The sequence below is a fragment of the Apteryx mantelli genome, chromosome 4 (assembly GCF_036417845.1).
Source record: "Apteryx mantelli isolate bAptMan1 chromosome 4, bAptMan1.hap1, whole genome shotgun sequence".
Taxonomy (NCBI): domain Eukaryota; kingdom Metazoa; phylum Chordata; class Aves; order Apterygiformes; family Apterygidae; genus Apteryx; species Apteryx mantelli.
The window spans coordinates 84,652,472-84,676,380 of NC_089981.1; the positions used below are offsets into that span (position 1 = coordinate 84,652,472).

Below are 23,909 nucleotides of genomic sequence, written 5' to 3' on the forward strand. Positions count from 1 at the left end.
CGTATCTCCAGTTCAGCGTATACCGTTGTTTGGGGTATGGCTCTACCACAACACAGCTGTACTTATACAAAAGTGATGCAAGTTGATGTTTACCTCTCCCTCTGCCTCTCCTCTTCTTCATCAGACTCTTTGTCAGATTCCTCCTGCTTTTTCATTTTTTTCTCTTTTTGCTTTGGTGTACTTTTTCTCCCTAGTGAAGTTTCATTTTCTTTCTTTTCTGCAGTCTCAGATGCTGTTTCCTCTATATCTTTATTTTCTTTGTTATTGTCTTTTAATTTGTCTTGTGTTTTGTCCTCTTCACTATCTTTTTTAGCAGGGGTTGTATCACGGGCAAGTCTTCTCCGGCCCTAGGATAGAAATAAAATCTGTTTAATGACTACTGTCACTGTTCTCTGCATAGTCTTTCCAAATCTCAGTTTGAAATGAAACATACTATTCCTGTACAGAAGAAAGCTGAAGGTAACACCAAAACGTGATTTTTTCTGTAATCATACGCTACTAATTTAAACAGTCTTGTCATTAAGGAAAAAGCAAAACAGAAACACAGCGCTTGGTTTGAAATAAAGATGACGAGTTTCCAATTAGCTTCTAGGGGATTTTAAGACATTTGGTCAGACCCATAAGGACTGTTGCCCCTGATACAGAGTCAAATGCTTCGGTGGTTGACCAGAGCAATAGCATCAAGTAAATGCTTGTACAGGGCTACGGAGACAAGACACCTTAGTCCCACCATCTTCAATCCTGATACCCACCTGTTGGTTTCAAAGAATATAAACTTGTCAGCTTTCGAAAAAAACTGCAGTACATTGGTTTCTAAAAGGTACTTCAAGTAGCTGGACAACTGCTCTCCGGTATTTTCTGTGACTGTTTCTTGGTGGTCTACTACAGGTTTACCATTTTATTATTAAAAGTCTTTTGGATAGGGTCATTGCTTTGTAATCATCACTTTTAAAACACATTACTTATAATGTGTTTTAATTATTACTTATAATGTGTTTTAAAAGTGCATTTGTTTTAAAAGTGCATTTATTATAAATAAAATATATTAAAAATTATTCAGAAGCCATCCAAAGACGACAATAATGAAGGCACTATACAAATTAAAATTTACAGTAGTATAATGATAAACACTTGGAAATAGTAAACATTCATAAACAGATAGCTGATGACCGGATTAATAAAGTAACAAAATACATATTCAAACAATATTATTAACAAATTAATATAGAGAGCCAATGATAAAAGAGAAAGTTATTATATTCCTTCATCCTCCCAGCATATAGCTTTCTCCCAAAATTATCAAGTTAAAAAAATAAAATAAAATAACAAAAAAAGTTAATGTCATGCCAGGAAGTTTATCAAATTTGACATACCTTGGAAAAGTCATGCTAGTTAGACAGAAATACAACACATAATACAAATCTAAAGTTAGGTTTACACTTAAGTATAGATGAAGTACCTCAGTAAAATTACTGATTTTAACAGAATCTTTATAATTTGAACAATTTAAAAAGTAGCATTTCTTTTTCCTTCAGTGATCTTGCTCTATCAAAGAACACATTTATTAACAGAATTAGCAAGAGTAGTACAGAGCACTCAGCCAGTCATATTCTTGTTCCACACAAAGATAAAAATACCTTAAAAGTACTCTTGTATTCTCCATCAGGCTAAATATCCACTAGCTGGTAGGTCACTGGTCTTACCTATGTAACTACTAACACAAACATCATCTCGACAGCATCCAAAGACAGAGGAAGATTTAAATGAAGCGTGTTCCCTCTCTCATTTTGCTTACATACTGTAAAAATAGAGGGTTCCTTTTATTAAGGGATACTGTGAGAAAAATCAACTCCAAAAATGGGTCTTCCTTTAATTCTCAAAGCTGTAGCAGCCCCTGGATCATTGCTGTCTCCCGCAGGAAAGCTCCAGGTTCCGTCTCCGTGGAAATTCTCGCCCACAACACAAACTCTGCTGCTGAGTTCCATCTCTGATGAAAGAGCCCTCAAGAGTTCTCAAGCTCTCCCTGAATAGAAGGATGCCTGACATAAAACACGGCCTGAGCAAATCCCACGGATGGGTTAGAATACGAAGAAATAATCAAAGCTGATTCTATTCACAGGTAGAACGCAATGAACGACCGAACACCAGCTCGGTGTTCACAGAGCCCTGTCCTACGCTCGTACAAGTACGCTAATTCAAAGGTACAATCACTCCACAAAGGAAAACTCATTATGTGAACTGTCCGGGGTACAAAAGGGTTTTGTTAAGTACTAAATAAGAAAGCAGTTCAAACTACTTACCCTTGGGGATCTTACTTCTATTTCTTCTTTTTCACTTTCACTGCTGGAATAATTTTCTTCTGCTTCTTTCTTTACTTCTGTTGGGGGCATTTTTTGTTCTTCTTTTACACTTTCCTCCATTGGTTCCTCGTGTTTCTGTATGACTTCTACCACTTTTGGTTCATTGTGGTGGATAGTCCTAAACTGAATGTTTGCAGAACGGCAGTACTCTTCAAAACCATAAAGATACCTATATGCACAAATAAAGTTTCATTTGTAGTTTCACTGTTTATTTTCCATTTATTGAAGTGCATAAAATTTATTTTCCTGCTCACAGAAAAACAAGAGGATCAGTAACTTGAGGGGGGGGGAAGAGAAAGAGAGAGAGATTTTGAAATGAAACACTTAAGCACACAAATCAAGCAGTGAGAAAGAAAACACTGCATGTACACACAAGCGCTTTCCACAAATTTAATTTTACCCCCGTCCAATTAAGAATTCATGACAGTAAAGCCTAAGAACACGTAAACTGTTTTTCAAAAGCACAACGGCAGCTAAAATCAGCCTAGTATCAGAGCATGGGCATACAAACAAGTTACCGCATGGTAACAAATTGCCATGCATCAGCTTGTTCTCTGGTAAGTGCCTGTGTGCACACTCTAATCCAGTTATAGGTGAGAGGAATACAACTAGCTTATCCCGCAAAGAACAGATATGCAAACTCCAACACACTATCACGTGTCCATACAAAAGAATTATTTCCACCGTAACAGCAACCTAGCACATATTTACCAATTACTCTTTTATATGATACATACTCTTCTCTGTAAAATACAGACCTTAAATATGTGCCCAGTTCAAATCCCACTGAAGATAGTCTGAATATTTTCATCTTCATCAACATTAACATGAGTTGAGTCATTAGTCATCCCTATTCAATCAGCCAAATTTCCTTAGTTTCGAGTCAGAGAACCTCATTCTTCCCTTTTACTCAAAAAGCCCAATTGTTTCTTGTTCAAACTTTCAGGAGAATAAATAATAAAAATAATCTTTATTTAGAAAATGAGCCTGAAAAATGTCATCCGTAAAAGGTTTCCATTTCAAAAGTTAAAACACAACTGAAAACCAGGGGTCAGAATAAGAAGATTTATGCAGTTTTATTACAGTAGTAATTACTACTCAGTACTGTCACATCTATGATAGCAATGTACATCATTATGCCCTGGAGCCATTATTCTACAGATTCAACAGAGATATGGTATTTAGATACGCAATCCAAAACATGTCTATCTGTATCAACATTTTAGAGGAAGTTAAAGAAACTGGTAAAATTCTGCTCACTGCATGCAGCGTTCCCAGACTTCAATGAGCATGCAACTGAGGACAGAGTCCTTTCTTGTTAATCGCCATAAACTGCAAAGCTGAATTTGCCAAACCCTTTTTTTTTATTATTATTTTTAATAAATTTCATTGTTATATTCTGAAACTGCATCATCACATGCTGACAACGAAAGCCTCATGATAAGAAAATGAGCTGAACTGTAATGTATTGCAGCAACAGGATCTTACGCAGGCCTGAGCACTCCTTTCTTCCCCCAGCATTTCAATCTGTGGCACTGGAAAATGCTCAGAACTGCTCATAAACTGAAGAATGTCAACTACTGTTCCATTAATCTAGTAGAAATTGCTTGAATATTGCTCATGCTATTAAAAAATTTATCACCATTATACTACAGAAGAACTTACTTTCTATAAGCAGTTTTTACATTGTAGGAAGCAGCCGAGTTCAAAATAGGAATGCCAAGGTCCATATAAATTTGCTTCCATACAGCACCACTCTCAATCTGGAGGGTGGGGGGGTGGGGGGGAACAGGGGAAAAGAAAAGAGATTTTCAGATTTTGTTAACCAAGAAAATTAAAGAACGACATTTAATGCAGACAGGTCACAACCTTTAAGAACGAGGAGACAAGTTTTGCTTAGGAAACATTCGACACTTACACTGTCGCACCCGCCCTGCTGATATACCAATCTAAAAAGTTTGAAGAGATTAAGGTCCTTGTAGCCCAGAACAGGTGGTTTATTGATAGGAGTACCTAAATAAAACAAAACAGAGATAAAAAGTTACCACACAGAAAAGCAAACTGTTCTTCCATTCCTTTAGCACACATTTGATTACTAATATCCTTTTACAGTTTAACATTGCTATTTAACAGTTCTAAGATATGTTGCAAGTCAATAGTTTCCAACCGAGGATTAAAGCTTTGCCCTTTTTTGACTACATCACGTATTTCTGGGGGCACGAATAGTCACACGAATAGCACAAAGCCACAAAAGGACATGAATATTTGGGGCAGTTGTGGAAAAAAGAAAGAACTCGAATCAGATGAGTGGTAATGATATAAAGAACAACAATTAATTACAAAAGAAGCAACCAGAAGTGACTTGGGGCAAGTGGCTGTAAGTATGCAGACACTGCTTCTCCCAGCAAGGATGAATATCAAGCTTTTTCCCTACTGTTTCTCATCTCCCTTCATCTTCATGCAATTACATCTGGAATCATGAAGATAATTTTATAGGACTTTGGGAATACTGTTATGATTACATGAATCAAAACCTTCAAACTGAGACTGTATAGAACAAATCTGGTGGAAATGGAAACGTTGTCATAAGGGAGGAGGGGGAAAAAAAAAAAAACCCAAACTGTACATTGCTCAATCAACACATTTGTTTAAGAACAGTTTCTGGACCGAGTCTTCAAATTTAGTGCACAAATACTTTCTTCTTTCTCCTCTGTCCCTGCAAGTCACTGACATCATCTCTCTACATGTTTCCTATACTAAGGATGCTTAAGAAAAAGAGTAAGGAAGAAGGAAAACAAAGTGGGGAAGAATCAGACTACTAGAAAACAGAAAAAAAGAGGGGGAAAAAAAAAGGATTACTCCTGCAAAATTTTTTTTTCCCCCAGACGTAGCTCCTTTACTCCTCCAAGGCAGGCGATTCTCTGGAAACACTGGTTCTACACAGTATGGCCTTAAAATGATATCGGATAAACCCCAGTACACCTTGCTGTAATACAGGACCTGTTCCTACAGCTATGATAAGCAACGGCAAGACTGAACAGGCTTGGAATCACTCTTTTAGAACTCTGCGGTTTGGAAAACACTTGGTTGAAAGGGATGCAGAGCCTCCTTAACGAAGGTAACTCTCTTTTTTTTTTTTTATTTTAAAACCTAAGAAAAGCTTGTATTTTCAAAGGGAAAACATTCCAACATTACATGCATTCTCCATTTTACTGCTCTCCGCTCTGGTTATTTCAAATTGAAGTACATGCCCATTGCTGTGCTCTGTGATGCTGTGGAAATGTTATCCAGGTAATTTCGGGGAGGGGGAAGGGAGGAGAGGAGAGGAGGGGAAGGCAGTAGTTGCATTTGTAATCTACGTCCACTTACATTATTGTAGGATTAACACTTTCTGAATTCAAATCAAAATAGCCACTTCCCGGAATAAAATGAGTAAAACAAACATACTCTAAAAGAGAAATTATTTCCAGCCTTAAATGTCCTTGGGGGAGAGAAGGGGGGAGGGGAGGAAGCCGAGCTAATAGGAATAGATAACCTTCCCTCTTAGCGCAAGTCTCCTCACAACTGCAAATGTGAAGGGCTTAGGCAACAGCAGTTCTCCCAAGTCAGCAGGTATATCCTGCTCTCTGTCTACACGCAGCACACGCACTTCCACTATATTTCTTACCCCAGGACTTCAACTATTCCAGTTTATAACAGTCTCAACCTAACTCTGCAAAGAAAAACATTTCAAATTTGTTATTTCCTTGCTCTAACTGCTGCACAAAGTAGAGTTGTCTCTTCAGGCGAGTATCAATGCTAGATCTGTGCGTGATTAAGACAGTTCTGCAAGGAGACTTGAAGATGGCACATCTCCCACTCGGCTGGTCGAACTTCGCCATCCATGAATAGCCTCCTCAGGTTCCAGCCTGAGATTAACAGCACAGTTCCCAGCCACGACTGTCACAAGAAACCAACCAAGAGCTTATTTAACAGGGATTGTTAACACAAAAAAGGTTTTGTAAAAGCAAAACAAAACAAAACACCTCAGGGAGGATTTGGGTTTCCTTTGTGCACTGTGCTTCAAAGGAATTGAAGCAGATCTGCCACATGTGAAAATGGGTATAAGTATTTTTCCTTGCACCAGACTAGCTGTTACCCTTGCTCACTGATGTGAGAATATGCCTATAATAAAATCCATTATATTTAAATGCAACTTCTAAAAAACATTTAAAAAGTAGACCACAGGTTAAAAAATTAAATTCTGTGTTACCTCTGTCTTCCATAAACTTATAAAGCTGTTGGAGGAAATTGTCCCTCTCTTCAGGATCAAGCTCTTCCTCAGGCTGTGAAAACAAATGGAGTCACAATGAAAACAAAATATGCAAAGTAACAGGTTATTTGTACAAAAGCGTAACAGCAAAATCTACACCCAAACCACTTCCCACTTGGCCCTTCACCCCATATAATGGTGAAGTATCCAGAAAACAAAAATCTACCCAACAGTGGAATCGGGGTATCAAGCAAGTTTGGATACAGCAGTTAGGGCTGCCCTCGTAAGGATTATACCCTCACGAGCTGAGTATCTCAAGAGGAGAAAAAGAAAACACAGGTCAGGGAAAATCAGAATCCGTGACAGAAAACACAAGCGAGATCCTCAAAGTGAAAATACCACTATTCTTAATATATAGTGCTAATACAGAAAAATTCTGTTATTTACAGGACTGAAGCAGTCACAGGAAATCTAGGGTTTATTTTGACTAATCCCACCCCCGCCCCCCAACTACAGCTAAGGCTGCAAAATGGTTCTTTCTCTAGTCGTTCTTATTTTTGATGCTCAGGACATAATTCCTTTGGTGATTAAGTTCTGATGCTTGTTTTCAGCTCGTATTCAGAAATATTTTAGAGTCACTTGCATAATTTCTTTGAATATACATTTTCCATGTATTTTTTTTTATCCTCATACAGATAAACACTGCTGAACTTGATGTTAACTGAAATTTATAAGCAGTCCACAACGGGAAATAAAGCTTGTGTCCTATTCAAGTGGAAACCATGAAAAGAAAGTAAATTTAAGGCGGGGGGCAGGGAGGGGAAATCACTTCTACATATATTTAATGGAATTCTGAGATTCTAGCACAGACCAAAAAAAAAAAAAAAAAAGTCCTTTCCCCGCAAGGCTTTACACATGCCACATTCTTCCTGCCAGCCTGGCAATCACAGGGATTGCTGGTAAGGCAGTTTGCACAAGAGAGACCGCAGCTGTCTTGAAGGGAAGACATACAGTACGTGGCAAAAATCTTACCATCACATTATTAAAAATAACAGAAAAATCATGAGCAGTTCCAAAAGGAAGCAAGAACAACAACTTCAGTTCTGGTTTTCTCTGCATTCTGGATGCTCTAAGCTGCAAGGCAGGGAGACAGCCAAGTGAAATGTAAATGTATATGCCACTGCCTTGTGAACAAAAAAGCAATCTGCCGAGCATCAGTGTGAATCTCAACCCTGCCCGTTTCAAGGAATCACACGCTTCAAAGCCCAACAGGGACCATCTAAAGATTACCACAATCAGGCAGAGACAGTATCTCTTTCTTATCTTCCAATTTTTTCTTGGAAAATAACTTGAGGAAGTTAAATGAATAATCACAACATCGTACAGCATCAAAATTGCCATTACTCATGCTACATATTATATGGACCATGTAAAGAGAAACAGCTATCTACGGAATCACTGTGTTCTTCCAGGTTAGCAAATGAATTATTGCTATAGAAACCACAGCTTTTTTCTTTCCTAGCAATCTAGATTGTGAACCCACTTCATAGTCGAGACATTTCCAACATCTACTGTAATTTTTACCAACTAAAGGCACTACAAATCAAGCTATGCAAGCTAAATCTATCTAAAGAACAATAAAAAAAAAAAAAAAGGAAATATTTCTGAATAGTTGAATTCAAATCATTTCTTTTTATGTGGGTAATGCCAATCCAGAACTGTTGATCAGAATAGCAGAAATGTAGGTTGGAAATAACATTCTTACAAACAGAACGTTAACCATTTCATGGATATCAAGTACTTTCATCTGAAGAAAAGCGAAAAGGAGAGATGAAAAGCTTTTACGTACTTACAGAACTGGGGTAGAAAACCTGACTGCAATTCAGTCACTCAGGTTATACATCCTGAATACTGAACCTACTTCTCTCTTTGATGGTATACAAGCTGGGAGCTGGCACCCCTGGCAGGGAGAGTCTGAATCATGCCTGAGACTCAACGCCAGAATAGATGCTAACTGCTTCCGAGAGGTGACACGAACACGGCTCTGAATGACTATCACCAAGGCATGAATTTGTGCATCAGCTATCTCAAACTCTTTTCCCACTGGGCAAAAGGAGAAATATTAACCCTTTGTATGATTATTACTGTAATGTTAAGACACATGGATTATCAGAAGAGGTCACGTTTCATCAAGGTTATCTGTTTGTAATTGGACGCAATGAGTTCCCATGCATGTCTACTATTCTGATTTAGAGTTGGGTTTTACTGCAACCGTATCAACTACCTTTCAAGCTGCTGTATTGACATCCTTAAAAACTGCACCTAAACAGCGAAGAAAACATCTCCGAAATGTTGATACCACAACCTGCCACCGCTGCCGAGAGCAGCAGCTTTGTCCGCGAGTGACTGGAGAGCTGAACCTCCCGGGACGCCTTTCCAGCAGGCATCGGGGAAACTCTGCTCCTCCCCAAACTCCCTTCTCCTAGCCAGGCATTCTCACTGCAGAGTTTCAGAGATTCCTTTCAAATTGGCCACAAATAAGCTCATAGTGACAATTCTTCAAGATCTGTTTTCTTAAGAGAATCCTATCTCCTCATTTCATTCCTTTCCTATGGAGGAGTTGCAATAAGGGGAGAGTGTGACCAAAGATACATCCAAGCGAGAGGCACAACAACCTGAAATTTTTAAGTGGCAGGAGTTCAAAATAGAGACTATTTTGTTGTTTAACCAATAGCCATAACTAAACGCAACATGAGATTTTTTTGTTGTTGTTTAAGGGTGAAGGGCTGAATTTCATACTGAAATAAATCTCCAGAATACCCTTTTTTGCTTATAATTAAAAAGCTGAAGTTTTATGGGTTTGATATTTTTTCTCCTCTCTGACTAGCTGGTCATATTAAATCTGGAAATACTGTAGACAGTAAAAAATGAAAGCAGCAACGAACACAGGATCTCTGTATAAGGGGCATACTCCTTTCCCAATTCAATTTCTTTTTATATTCCAAGTAATACTAAGAGTACTTTTACTTACTATGTAAAATTTATTTTACTTTTGAGGACGATCACCACCAAAGCAAAAGAGCCCAACATAAAACCCACAGGAACTTGCAGAGAACTTGTAACTGGCTTTACTTCATATGGTGAAGCCCTTTATTCAACAAGAGTTTGGCCTCTATCTTTACACTACTATGATTTTGAACAAGAACGGAGCTCTGTTATCCTGACTCATCATTTACTCTACAGAAAGCAGTTAAAGCTCCTGTGGATCCTAACCTGTACAGCTGAGCAGGAGCACAGAGGGATAAATAGTTTATTTTACAAAACAAAGAATGAATTTCTGCTTACAGGCATGTACCTCATGCCCTCAATCAATACTAAACTAAGGTACCAGGGACAGATCTTTCTTTTATGTTATTAATAGGCTGATGATATCACAAACTCTTATCTGAAATAAATACAATCTAAAAGAGAGAACAGTGTGTACAGCATCTGCAGTTCAGAAGAGTGCATGATGAAGACGAGGTGTTAGAGTCATAGTTACTGTATTTTGTTGCTTCAGAATACTTAAAGACATTTCTGTCACTTGCTTATTTGCTTTCTGACGCTGCATTTGAATACTAATTAAGGAAATGAAAAGAATTAAACTGATTGCAACAATTTAACAGCTTGACACCACGTGAGGATGAAGGGCCTTAAAACGTTCATTTCCACCAACAAGAACCAAGAATCCAACCATCCTCAACAGTGACTTGCTGTAGAGCTGTGCCCCAGTTTGTAACCTCTCTGCCCGTCTCTGAGGAATATTTGGAGAACACCTGTCAGCGCAAAATTGTGAGCAAGAAATTCTTTATTAAAACATTTGTGTGTGGTGTGATGAGGGCCATGCTTCACAGTAGCCAAAACTCCTACAGATGCATGCATGCATGAAAAGGATGATTAGCTAATGAATGCTTAGCTATTTTTACAGCTATTTAACTGTTTGGGTTTTACATACCTAGGTAAACCATTTATTCCTGAATACTACGCTGCATTAACTTTGAAATTATAGCATTCCTATGTTTAATTTTTAGGGACAGCTTTTTGTATGTTATCTTAAAATATGTGCACATTTCAACAGAAATGAATGATTCAGGTAATATTTTATCTGGTCTAAGTCACTTACAAAAAGAGTACCTGGGCAACAAGACTTATTTTGAAGCAGAAATTTAATATTTAAATTATTAGATAACTACTGATCATTTGTAGGAATCTCAGGCCTCCTAAAAAACGTCTTGGATCTCATATACTCATTTTTCTCTTATGATCTTAGTGCTGATGAAATACATTATAATGACTATCATGAGGACTGAAATCCTTTGCTTATTTGCAGAACAGGTACATTAGAGAAGGCTTCTTACATTGTCCCTGATCAACAATATAAAGCAATTCTGATATATGTTTCTTGGTGCTGTTGTGATATAAGAATCTTAAAAACTTTAAATGAATCCACATACTAAACATTCTATACATACATGTTCCAGGTGACATTCAAAATAAAGAATATAAGAAAATTCCTATAAACACACATGGAGGTGCTATAGCTCTTTCTTCGATGGCATGAGATGTGTGGAGATAGGTTGGCTAGAATTTTTTTTCTGAACATGTTATGCACGTTTGATTAGGGAAAAGAAAAGTAAAAGAACAAGAAACTGCAATTAAAGTTGGAAAGATAAGTTGGAAAGGTCTTTCAAACCCGGTATTATAATCAACTCTATAGATCAGACAGAAATGCCTTTTTCCTGTGCTTGACCAAGTTGATGTTACAAAAAAGATACAATGTTGAAACTTGCAAAATTCAAACTATACAGAACAAATTCCTTATTTTCATTCTGATATGATGTGAACACACCTATTAAGAACATGTACTAAAAATACATTTCAAATAACTGTATGTTGAAATCTTGATTCTTTCTGAATCAGAATGCCCTAAAGGGAGATGGAGACAAAACTGAATGTTGCCTGTATGATCCCCTGTAAAACATGGAGGATATTTGACTATTTTATCTTGAGAAACAAGAAAGAATGATTTCTTCCTTGACAGACCAACTTAAGTACAAGCAAATGCAGTAGTATATACAATCTGTTTTTTAATAAAAATCAGATAATATTCCAAAAGCTTGTATTTCTATGTGGAGATAGAGATAGTAGAGTTTAGATTTTCTTTTTCCTTTAACTGCAATGTATTCTTTTGCTCTCTATTGCATCCTCAAGACACAGCTAATTCTCTTATTCTGACGTGTTGAAAACTGGTTAAAAAGCAAAAATGATATCCAGATTTTTATCTGAATTCAAACAAATTGAGTGATTCCTCACACTTTCATTCGGTAACAGATTCTTATTATGGTACCTCCTGTTTTTTCCCAGTTGCTGTGATACAAGCAAATAATCTGTTCTGTTATTAAAATCTCATATTGTGAATCAAAAGTAATCCAGAGCTGCATCATATATTGCAATTATTGCCAAAAATCCGACAAATTGAACATGCTGAGCAACTCAGTGTAACACAACCCTTGTTAAAGTCAATGACAACCATTTCCACATTTTCCTCCTTCACAGTCAACTCGAGACCACACAAGACAGTTACCACCAGCAAGAAGGGTAAGCATCTCACCACCACCATATTGGTGCCCATTCCTTAGCATACAAAAGACATCAAAGAACAACCACGTAAGGCCTGGAAACCTTGCTGTACCAATGCTAACATACTTTCCTTATTTCACAAAAGGCAGCACAATTTGAAAGGCAGTCTCCATCAAAGCAAAGGTACGGATTTTAATACAGCTACTGGAAAAATGGTAGGATCTGTTACCACGAACTATGGTAGGCCTCTCTGCTCCGGCTCATTATAAAAGATCCTACTGCAGAAAAATAGGAGCCTTCCCTTCCCCAGAATTAGACTCTTCGGATTGACTATATGCTCTCGTTATATACTACGTAGGTTTATGTCCATTTAATTAATTTAATGAAGGCCCATGATGGCTGGTCAGTGGCCAGGCCTTGCCTGCAAAGCTACTGCGCGTTTCAAAAGCTGGATGAGGGGGGAGGTGGGGGGGTGCAAGAAAGAAAGAAAGAAAAAAAATTACTTTTAAATCTCCCTTCCCATCTCCAGTAACATAACAACTTGCAGCTCTAAAACAAAAGCTCCATAGAAAATATTCTGACAGAAGATGGACAGAGGCTATTTTGACCTTCATTAATAGAGGAGAAACTACAAAATGTAAATGCAAAATTTGAGTAATTCAACGTTTGTAGTAAAATAAAGGTTATATTCTTCACTCATTGATTTTCTCTGCAACCCATATTACTGACCTTCTAAAGAAAAGAAAAAAATACATATATGAATTCTCTAAATCCTTTTTACCTGCAATATCTAGCTTGGCCCACAATTAAAATAGATTATATACTGTAACACTTGAACCAGGAATTTGATTTAATGGGCCAGAATGACATTTCTGCTCTGACACAATCTAAAAAGATTAATATCTGTGCTCTGCTACATAGGTTCAGCATGAAGATGCTCACTTGTCACCTGGAAATAATGGATTCTACAGTTTCTCCCACCAACACATCTACCTGTCTGGAATCCTTTGCTTCACTGCTCTACACTCAGATTATTCCTTAAAAATAACCCCATTTCTTTTACAGGAATGTTGGGGGGGGGGGCATTTTTAGCATTTTTTTTTAAACACAAAGCTCCCCCTCCCCCTTCTTTGTTTGAAACACACAGCACTTTTCTGCAAAAGCCATGAAAAATGATATTAAAAAATGGCTATTCGAAAACCAGTATAACAATCCTTGATTTTTAGTGACTGATATTCCGCAATTTTAACCAGCGTTAATACAAACAGACCAATACAGACTGCAACAGTTCACACCCTGCAAAATGTGGCCTATTCAGTCCTTTTCACGGCGAACAGAGGAAAAAACCCAAAGGATTTTACATTCTGTGCACATTCATCCTTACATTTATCTAATCATATCATCATTTTCACACACACATATAGACTCCATTTTGCAGAACTCTGTTACTAAGGCATAAAAAATTAATACCGAAAAATAGATTCTTATTGTCTTTTTAATGTGGAAACATGTACCCTGGTAGCATGCTCCACCAGACTGTTTGCACACCAGAAAGCTAAAAATCTCTACCTCAAATCCACATTCGTACTACAAATATTAATATCACACAGGAAAATACAAAAATCCTTACCTACGAGCTGCATTCTTTCAACTGTAAAATGGTTTTATTTCCTTTCTACCTAATCTGCCCAGTGCCCGGACATATTGCAGCCTGCCTTGCAAATATTTGCTTGCTTTCCTCTCTCACTGCACGGCATCCGCAGTTATACGGCATTACTTACATTCTCTTCCATATAAAAAAATCAGACATTACATGAAAGGAAAAGAAAGAGACAGCCCATTTCAAAGCATCTGGCAAGCCTCCCCTGGCAGGCTGCCAAGCCTCTGCTAAAGCGTCCTCTCCTCGGGAGCATGCTCACTCGAAACCAACAGTGTGTTGCTGTGGCAACACTGTAGGCAGCCTCCAAGTATGAACAGCCATTCTGTTTGCAGTGTGACAAAACCACATACTACAGGGGAAGCGAAAGGGAAACGATATTTGACCTTCCTTAGAAGACAGACTGCACTTTATTTCTCTACATAAAGCAGCAAATGGTTCCAAGCGCATTGTAAAAATTACCCCCCCCCCCAAAAAAAGCAAACAAATCCCATAGCCGAACAACAAGGAAAAAGGCACCCCTCCCCCTTATTTGTGGATTTAAATATAGGTAATAGAAATAAAAGGAAATTCTGTAAATTCGTTTCTGAGGACACCAAGACATGTTACCTTCCACTGTAGAAAAGGAGTCATTCAAAACATTTTACTATATTCTAATGCAGAAAAACATTTTACCGTGAATCTGAACCCAGTATTAAGCAGAGTGCCCATTTCGGACCATTTCCAGTCCCCAGTGATAGTGTTCAGGAAAAAACTAACACTGTGACTCACTTTCAAAGGTAAGTGCCGTACTGCTTTTAAAGAGAGTCTTGGGCAGCAAATAGCTTTACCGGGCTCTATGCATTAGCTCACACTTTCTTTCACTCCGCCTCGTATTTTGGTTTTAGCAGTTCAATTCGTCTTTTTATCAAACGACTGTTTTCAGAAACAAGTTACTTTTATTTAACATTGGATTATTACTGTTCGGCTGAGCATCAAATTTTTGTTTCATATTCTCTCCCTATTTCTTCCTCTTTGACCCAGATTCTTTCCATCACTCCTTTCTGCCTTGAATTCTTAATTTCTGAGATTTGTCTTCAGTTTCTGCATTGGATAAGAGCAGGCTACCTGCCATCACACACAAATCCCATTACAGAAAGCTGGTAGCAAAGGCAAGATAAACAGGCCTGAAAACTCGTTAGAGTGAGTAAGCTAAGTGTGAGAGTGAAACTTTGGCAAGTGGAACATCTTTAGGCATACAAGTTATTCAGTTATCTTTGAAGCATGACTGAAATTGCCCAGACTTACCACTACTTCTTCAGTTTTTTCTTCTCCTTTTATTTCCTCTTCATCAGTTTCTGCAGCAGCTCCATCTTCCTCATCACTGCTAGATGATTCCAGGATTTCACTTATGTCCATTTTCCAGTTACGAGGAACACCTTTTGTGTTGAAGAACGTGCTTGCTTCCTGCAACCCTACAGAAGAAAGTGCCCTGGTTTTATCTCATCCAACATATTCAAATTACAAAGCATTTTTAATTTCCTTTATGTTGTTGTAAATTACAATGCCAATTTAAACCAGAAATGAAATTCAGAATTAAATTAAGGAAAGGTGATAAAGTGCATACTTCAGCTTTAAACAGAGTCTACCCATTTTACATCTCAAGTTTGTTGGATTTTAAAAAAAATCAATTATCAGTAACACAAGGAGCTTAGAGTTGAGATCATCCATCCCGTACACAGCATCCATGTTATTTTCTAGGCAGATGTCTTTATGAACAGTACTAAGATCTTCACCTATTTATATGCACCATACCAAAGATAAACACCTATAATTACCCATATATATTCTGTGCAACTGTGAAGCTGCTCTGTTTCTGTATGAATGAGACAGAAATACTGTGATACAAAGCTATTTTAAAAAATAGACCATCACAGTTAGATCAAGCAACATGAATTCCTTTGTTCTCTTTGGAAGATACGCATGTCAGAAGTTTAGACTGAAAAAGAAAATTAGGAACACTAAGGAGAAGCTACATGACTGTTTGGAACAGAGGAAAAATACACTAATGAGTAAGGGACTGAGGGGGCAGGGGAGAAGTCACATTTGTACAATGGGAATACCTCAAATTCTTTTCCTTGAATAGGTGCGCCAAGGGGGAAGAAAAACAAAGCAAGACAAACGCAGAAAACCCCAAAACACGCCCCCCAGACACAATAAAAGACTTTAACAAAGAGGAATCAAAAAAGTACCCAGAAGAGGTTTGTTCTCCAATAAGCCATTTGCAATATTGCTGGAGAATAAAAGACACCAGTACTCCCTTTGCTCAGTTACTAAGGAGAACTGCTCTATTCAGTCGGTTACATATACCTTTCTCTGAACTGTTTAGCCATGTACGAGCTATACGGTTAAATAGTTCAGAGAAAACTATCCATAACTGGGCAGGTATAGAGTCATTCTTCTCCAAATATGCTTTTCCAGCTTCCAATAATCAATTGCTGAAGTATTTCCTGAGCCAAGCATTGCCTCCAGGGTCTCATATTTAATAGCTGCCGATGGAGTATCCTCCACAAATTTGTCTGATCTCTTTATGAAACCATTTGTACATTTGGCTCCACAAGATTCCTCTATGGCAATGAATCCCACAACCCAATTACGTGCCACGAGGGAGAAAAAAAGGGGGGGGGGGGTTAAAAGAACTCCCTCCCCTTTTCTTGGATTCATCTTAATCCTTACATCTGATCATTTTATAGGCTGCCCTGAAGTTCCTGTACTCAGAAATAGTTAATAATGACTTCCCAATACCTTCTCCTTATCATTAATGATTATATGAATCTTAATCAAAATTGCCTCAATACTTTGAGTATCATGTTTAATCCTTGCTTGTAAAGAAGCTGTTTCACACCTTTACTCAAACCAGAGATTTTTTTTTTTAAATATATAAATGTTTTAGAGATTTCTCCTTAACCAATTTTGTGTTTTGAGGCCTAACTGTGAGAAGCAGCACCAGAAGTTTAAAAAATATACTTACATCCAGGTGAGACTCTGGCCTTCCACAAACACACTAAAACATGGATATTGTAGTCACATCATCCATTCAGAAATCAAACTCTGTTATTAGTCTTTTATATCAAATATTAATCACAGGCTATACATGTAGGCTTGTCTAATAAAGTTTCTCCTTGTTCTCTGGGTATTTTTCAGATAACAACAAGTATTTTGAACTCTAGCATGTAAATTTGGTTTTAGGGGAGGTGAATATATATTCCATTGCATAATGACATTTCATATACTCTGCCTTGAACATATTCTATTCAATTTGCATGAATTTGGAGCAAAATGAAAGAAAGAAGTAAAAATCAAATGAATGAGACTTCTACTACGTGCTATTTTAAAGACAAGGAGGTTGTATCCCAAGCTTCTCTAATTCAGCACATTTAAAATTGCTTGCAAAAATCCTAGAGCTTTCGCTTCAAATCAACATGGGGTCACTTATTTGCAAAAGTTAAAATTATTATTACATAAGATTATTTTTTTAAACAGCTAGAACTTATTCCAATTTACCTTTCTTAGCAGAAGACTCAGACTTTGGTAAGTTTAGAACATCTAGTTCTTTAATGTCTTTTCTTGCTACTGAGTAACTGAAAAAAAAAAAAAAGAAGGTTCTATTATCATTTTTAAATAATAGCAAGGCAAGTACTCCACTTAGAAAAATAGTAATTTCTACATATTCAAGACTTATTTTTCTTCCAGGTCCTTTCTAAGTATTAAAGAAATAAGGCATTTGTTATTGGGGGTCTTAATATTAAACTCAAAACCAGACTAAACTTCCAATCTTCCTCTGAAATTCAGACACTAAAAGTACTCTTGTAATTAAGACAAGTTTGTAAAGTTTCTGTATTTTAAACATTTAAGCTGCACAAATTTACAAAGTGAAAATATTTAACATAAGCAGAAAACATTTTTTAAATTGTCAATCAATTAACAAGCAGTTGCTACCCAAAACAGCAAGCTAATTAAAAAGAAACAAGTCCTCTATTTTCAAACTGCATTTCTGCTAGCACAGGACAGCAATGAAGCCAGGTTTACATAACTGCATTGATACCTGGTCAATTTTTATTTTTAAATTACAAAGTGCTCTCACAGTAAAATATATTGAAGTTGCTCTGTTCTAAACTTACACTGAATATTCAGTTACTGAATTACTACAATAGAAATGCTAACCAACCTGCAAGGAAAGCCTTACAAGTGAGTTATTATAATAAGATATTTTTCTTCTTTCTGTTATTTCAGAAAAACTGGAGTAAAACCTCAGGAATTGGACGCCGCCATTTTCTGAAGTTAAAGCCATAATACTATGGGGAAAAAAAGTAAAACAGAGCAAGTCTGCATGTTTTTCCAATAACATTCCACCTTCAGCATATAAAGATCCAGATCAACCTAGAAGGCTGATGACACATGTCTACATTAAGAGGCCAAAATGAATAAAGCCTTCAGCTACCTAAAATATGTTTCAGTAACCAAGTACTTGCACCCTACTCAACATTATGGCTATTAAAATCACAGATTGTTCGCTTTGAAAGAGAGAGAGAAAGAGGGGTGACAGCTGGCCTTCAGCAAAGATGTTTTTAGTTACAATATGTTGAGACAGATGCATTAGAAGTACTTTATAAGGATGAAGAGAAATAATGGGAAACAGCTTTAACCCCCCCCCCAAAAAACCAGTTTTCATACTCTTCTGAATACATTACTCCTTAAGTAATACACATCTCTCTCTCCCCTACTCTCTCTTTTTTTTAAATGTTTAGGGCTAATACAATCCTTCTTTTCCCAGAAATCTTTGTTCAGATTTTTGTAAAAATTTTAATTCAACAGTTCCTTTAAATTCACTTGTCTTTTTTTAAAAAGTTGGTTAAAGACTTAGACTCTGCTATTAAAACAGCAGTGGACATCTGGGCTTTGGAGGGAGTGAGTCAATCAGATAGCCAACTATTGCAACACACCCAGAAAGACATAATAAATGAGATGTTGTAGAGGGAACTGTGAGGGACAAAAGCCAAGCTTTACAGAACAGGAATCTTCTTAAGCTAACACCTGCTTATTTCAAAGTCATTGATTTTTTTTCCCCTTAAAACAAAAAAGCATGGAAAGTTTTTGTAATCCAGCGAAATCCATCACTACAAACACAATGCAGGTAGGAGAAAAAAGAAAAAAAAACACTGAAGAAATTAGTTGGAAGTGGACTATGAATGAGAACAATTAAAAAAAACACAGAAAAATATTTAAGATTAAATTTAATTTTCTTACAGTGAAAATAACTAGTCACCTCACATGTTTCTCAAATCGTGCAAGATTTCAGACCCTCCTCTAAAGCTGTAAGCCATTTGTCTTTTCCACTTAGAACAAAGGTGGAACAGTAAATGCATACAAACAACACTCTGCAAAATTGTACCCTTTTCTTACAGAAATAAATGTTAATGTCTTCAGAAGGAATATCTCAGTAGCTTTTCATATTTTTCCTATATAAAGCTATTACTTACAATTTTGAATCCACAAAGGATCGAACTAAACACTGGTCCTTCTTCACCGTGACGTCGTCATTACAGCTGGGAGATACAACCTGAAGTTTCAAATAAAACACTTTTTAAGCAAAAAAAAAGGCTGATCTTGATAGCAAAGAAAGAAAGATGGGTATCAGAAAAATTACTGTTTTTCTGTTTCTTCTATTATAATCTCCAATTCTGAGAAAAGCAGCAGACACTCCAATTTATATTGCAAAGGCCAACAAGGACAAATTTCAAGAAGCAGTTAATCTCACACTATTCAATCTACTTGTCATGTGCAAGCCTGAGAAGTTTATTAATTTATTTGCAAACTTAAACTTCTCTACAGGAGTGACATCATGGAATTCTGTTTATCACTGTGTTTTTTTCCTCCCGCTCATATGAAATCCATACGAAGCACCCATTTGAAAAGAAAAGTCACAGACCCACTTAGTTTAAACTAACTTCTGATCTTAGGCATTCAAACTGACAGGTAAGTAGTATTTTGGGGGTTGTGGATAACATAAACCATTACGTAATCCAGTGCATCCTTCCACAGCAGTATTTCCTCTAAAGGTCCCAAAAGGTGAAAAACGTATTTGCAGTATTTGAATTACCACAAACACGGAACAAGGTGACATTTTTGCTCTAGACCACATATGGATAGAAAAAGGCACGATGATGAACTCCTAGACCTACCAGGATCAGTGAAAGCTGTGCAACCTAATTCAGTTGAGGCAGGATTTTAGCCCAAAATCACAAAAAGACATTCTTGTTTTTCAGTTAGAAGAGGACAGGGCAGTAGTTAGAGGGCCAGTATTAACTTAACCTCCTATTTAGAAGCGCATTAATTTAAAACCTATCCTTAATAAAGAGATATACAACAATCAGGACACACATAAGGATATCACACCTCACATTTTAAGCTAACATAAAATGGGTAAGTCAGCATCAACTGTTCACCCTATATCACACTAATATGTCTTTTGCAGGAAAGGGGAAGATAACTAGCCAGTGTAGTTAGCTTTTTCACAGGAGAAAGTAGAATGTTAAACTCAGTTAGAAGACTGTTACAACTGAACTCTTTCCAGCTTACCCTGAAGACGCAAAATAAAGGACTATCAAGTCAGTTAAGGAAACAATATCTACAAGAATCGGTGAACAAAACCTGTCAGTTCAACTCTCTAATGAAATCTGTTCTTTAATGGAGAGATGTCTTTCATGGATGGTGACAGAAGATGTGTATTTAACTTGTCCAACGATAGCAGAAAAATTTTACTTAAGAAAACTTTTGATACGTATCTGTAAACTTTGTGTTTAAAAATCTGCAAGACATCTACCTTTACAGTACAAGCCTAGGCATTTGTACTTATTTAATATATATTTATATTTAGCTATGGCTACAAACAGCTATATCCTCTATTTATAGTCAAATAAAAATAATAACCAATCTGTACTGCTTAAGTAAATGACTGCTCATGTAAACATACGCATAAAATGAACTCATACTTCACAAAATTGAAAGTCTAAGGAAAAAGGCAATCATTAAATAAATAAAATTACAAAAAGTTCCCTGCAATTAAAATTTATAAACCTAGTTCTTTTTAAATTGCCTAGAAGTGCAAGTTCTAACATATCCAATTTCTTAAGAAGAAAAACATCGTTACATACCAATCATTTTAAGTGCAGTTTTGAAAGATGCAAGTCATAGAACTATGTATAAGCTATACATAAATGTTAATGCTCCTTAGAATCTTTACTCTTCTACTGTTCATAGATAAAAATGTTTGTAAAAATACAAATATTCCATATTTGTATTTTCAGAGAATTTGTGCAGCAGAGCTTAGTCTGACTACATCCTTAACTTTGTTGTAAAAGTCATAAAGTTTGCAAAGCATCGTGTCCAGGAAAACAGCTGTAAAAAGCAATGCTTAAACAAGTCAGATGACACTTTCATCTATAAAGATAGTAGTAGTAAAACATTAGAGTTGTCAATGTCTTAAGTAACTTACCAAAGCTGGATACCAGTCTGCCTTCTCAGAACTACAGGTCACACTCACAACTTTGCCCAGTAATTCATCACTGAGACGCTTTTTATCTTCATCCTCTTCTTCACTACTTTCTTCCTCTTTTTCATCTTCCGTTCTAAATTATTAACACATACAGTATTTGACAATTTTTAACTGAAGAAAATATTTGAAAGCAAATACAGCTTATAACCAGATCTTTCCCGCCATTCTGCAAAACTTCAAAAACGAAATTAGAATTTGAAGAGCTAAATTTACTTGAAATACACTTAAATACCAAGTGCACTTACTTAGCAAGAGGAATTTTGCAGAAATCCTTTCCAACTATAAGTAGTATTATTTTACAACAGCATCGTGTTGAAATTGGAGGCATGAATCAGGATTTGACTGTGCACAGACATGAAACAAAAGGATATAGTCTCTGCCACGGAAATTTTAAAACACCTTTTTTTCCTACTCTGTGTAGTAGAAAGAAGGTTAAAATTCCTACATTTCCTGAAACACTCAGCTCCTATTACATCAGAGAAGCATAAACATTCTTAAGGCTACTGCAAGAAAAAACAAATCAGTTTTATAATACTGTTAATATACAAGCAATTCAATTCATGCAGAAGTGTTTAAGTTCATAACCTGTCTACACAGCTCACATGATAGTCTTCAATGGCACTGCTTAGCAAAGCTTTAGCAAAGGACAGTAAAGGAAAGGAAAGCAACACAGCGCTACAAAAACTCACACAGGAAGAGATGATCTTCTTCCTCTATTAGATTTCTTCCCAATAACTGGTGTTCCAAAGTGCTCTGGATTGGTTAGTGGCAGTTGGTCAAGTGTCTACATGGAAAAAGAAGAAACAAAATTATTCTGCAATTTCTTCATATCGTAAAGAAACTCTCAGCTTTCAATGCATGTCCATTATTGCTTTACCTCACTTTCTGCAAAGTGCCTTTCTCCCTTCAAGCATAATGAAGTTCGTCTCAAGGTCCTTTCATCACCGTCATCAAAAACTAGAATGAAGTCAAGAAAATACATTGACACAAGATGATTAGATCTCTCTCCCAAGTTGACTAAACAAGTTTACTATTTATCTCACAATTTAGAGCACTGTCTAAAACATGACTTTCAAGACCTTCGTTTAAGTTTTCCTTTGGTACACAAGCAAAACGAAGTTTGGCCTTCAAGATCCAGTCTGAGAACAGTTAAACATTTTCATACAGAGATTCAAGTCAGTGCAAAGCAAAGCTTTCAGATGAAATAGTTTCAGTCTACTTTAGTTATACTTCTTATCAATATACTGCACTGCTTCAAACCATAGCTACTGGCTGCACACCAGTTAATAAATATCAGGTAGAGATAAAAGTAAGTATTTTTTTAACCTATTCATTTATTTCTTACTTACGCTATCTGTGCTGCCAACAGGCTAGGAGCACTGGAAGGTTGCAGCTGGAAGTTTAACGGATTGAGAAAGAGCACTCGGTAAATGCCCTGTTTTCCTAAAACTCATGTATAAATCAGTGGAAAGTTCTATCAATTTGCAATATACAGCTGAAGAAATCCAGGATGTGGTGAGGTTATTATAAGCTTTGCCCACAGAACATCTACTATTTAGTCAGTTTAAATAACACTTTTTCATGAAAAGTTCCTTAAAGGGAAGGAGAGAAAAGTTATTTTTTCCCCTGAAGTTTATTTTAAAGCCTATAAATGGTTCAGCATCTACAAATCAGTGCATATATTCCTTTTAATTGAAATAAGTAAGTCACTGAAATAGTTGATATCTTAAGGAACTTATATTTTGGCAATCTGCATTTTATTTTTCCAGGTTCTGGTGCATATCCCACTCTCTGAGCCATGTGAGCAGGCCCTTTTCAAAGAGCAGAGACCAGGTGGCTGCAGTCTGGCATTCCAGTCAGGTAAAAGTTTATTCGTATGGGTCAAAGTGCAGAATACTATGCACTTGTCTATACTTACACTATTTGAAACTTGGTTTCTCCAACAGTGAATTCTATTTTTTTTTTTTTTTTTAAGTGGCAAGAGTGTTTTATGTATCAGTATTATAATTGTGGTATACTTCTATTCAAAAAAAAAAAAATCTCTTGAGCTAATACGAATATCAAATACATGCGTATTGTCAGCAAAAACGCAGTTTGCTTACAGCATAAGAATTATATATTTTGTTCTTGTCAACCACAACCAAATAGAAAAGCGACATTCTCACAATCTTAAATTAAAACTACAGTCTGCAATAATAACTATATAAGAAAGATACAAATACAAAGTTTATTACTCTTGATAAGATAAGCTTTAAGGTTTTTACATCTTCACACTAGAGATACTGCTCTGCTATATTCTGCTACTGAATTATGGCTTAGGTCATAATATTTGAACATACAAAACTACTAACTTTTCTCCTTCTAAAAGACTAATAGTTTTAAAACAACAGGTAGCCATATAACTAACTAGCCATACTAGCTAATCTT

The 23,909-nt window shown here is 36.5% G+C and overlaps 1 protein-coding gene across 7 annotated transcripts in view; it reads right to left on the reverse strand.

Moving 5' to 3' along the window:
• Window positions 1-23,909, reverse strand: part of ARID4A (AT-rich interaction domain 4A) — a 51,968-nt gene that overhangs the window by 10,928 nt on the left and 17,131 nt on the right. For 5 of the 7 annotated variants that reach the window (XM_067295112.1, XM_067295111.1, XM_067295109.1 and 2 more), the window contains exons 6-17: window positions 22,360-22,439; window positions 22,172-22,266; window positions 21,423-21,555; window positions 19,408-19,487; window positions 17,432-17,508; window positions 16,899-16,931; window positions 15,176-15,342; window positions 6,613-6,685; window positions 4,279-4,373; window positions 4,026-4,123; window positions 2,301-2,529; window positions 94-347 (exon numbers count right to left, since the gene is read on the reverse strand). In XM_067295112.1, coding sequence (XP_067151213.1) covers window positions 94-347; window positions 2,301-2,529; window positions 4,026-4,123; window positions 4,279-4,373; window positions 6,613-6,685; window positions 15,176-15,342; window positions 16,899-16,931; window positions 17,432-17,508; window positions 19,408-19,487; window positions 21,423-21,555; window positions 22,172-22,266; window positions 22,360-22,439 — 1,414 coding nt within the window. Of the gene's footprint in view, window positions 1-93; window positions 348-2,300; window positions 2,530-4,025; window positions 4,124-4,278; window positions 4,374-6,612; window positions 6,686-15,175; window positions 15,343-16,898; window positions 16,932-17,431; window positions 17,509-19,407; window positions 19,488-21,422; window positions 21,556-21,727; window positions 21,825-22,171; window positions 22,267-22,359; window positions 22,440-23,909 lie in introns of those variants that run through there. The other 2 variants (XM_067295114.1, XM_067295110.1) reach the window with 2 other exon arrangements.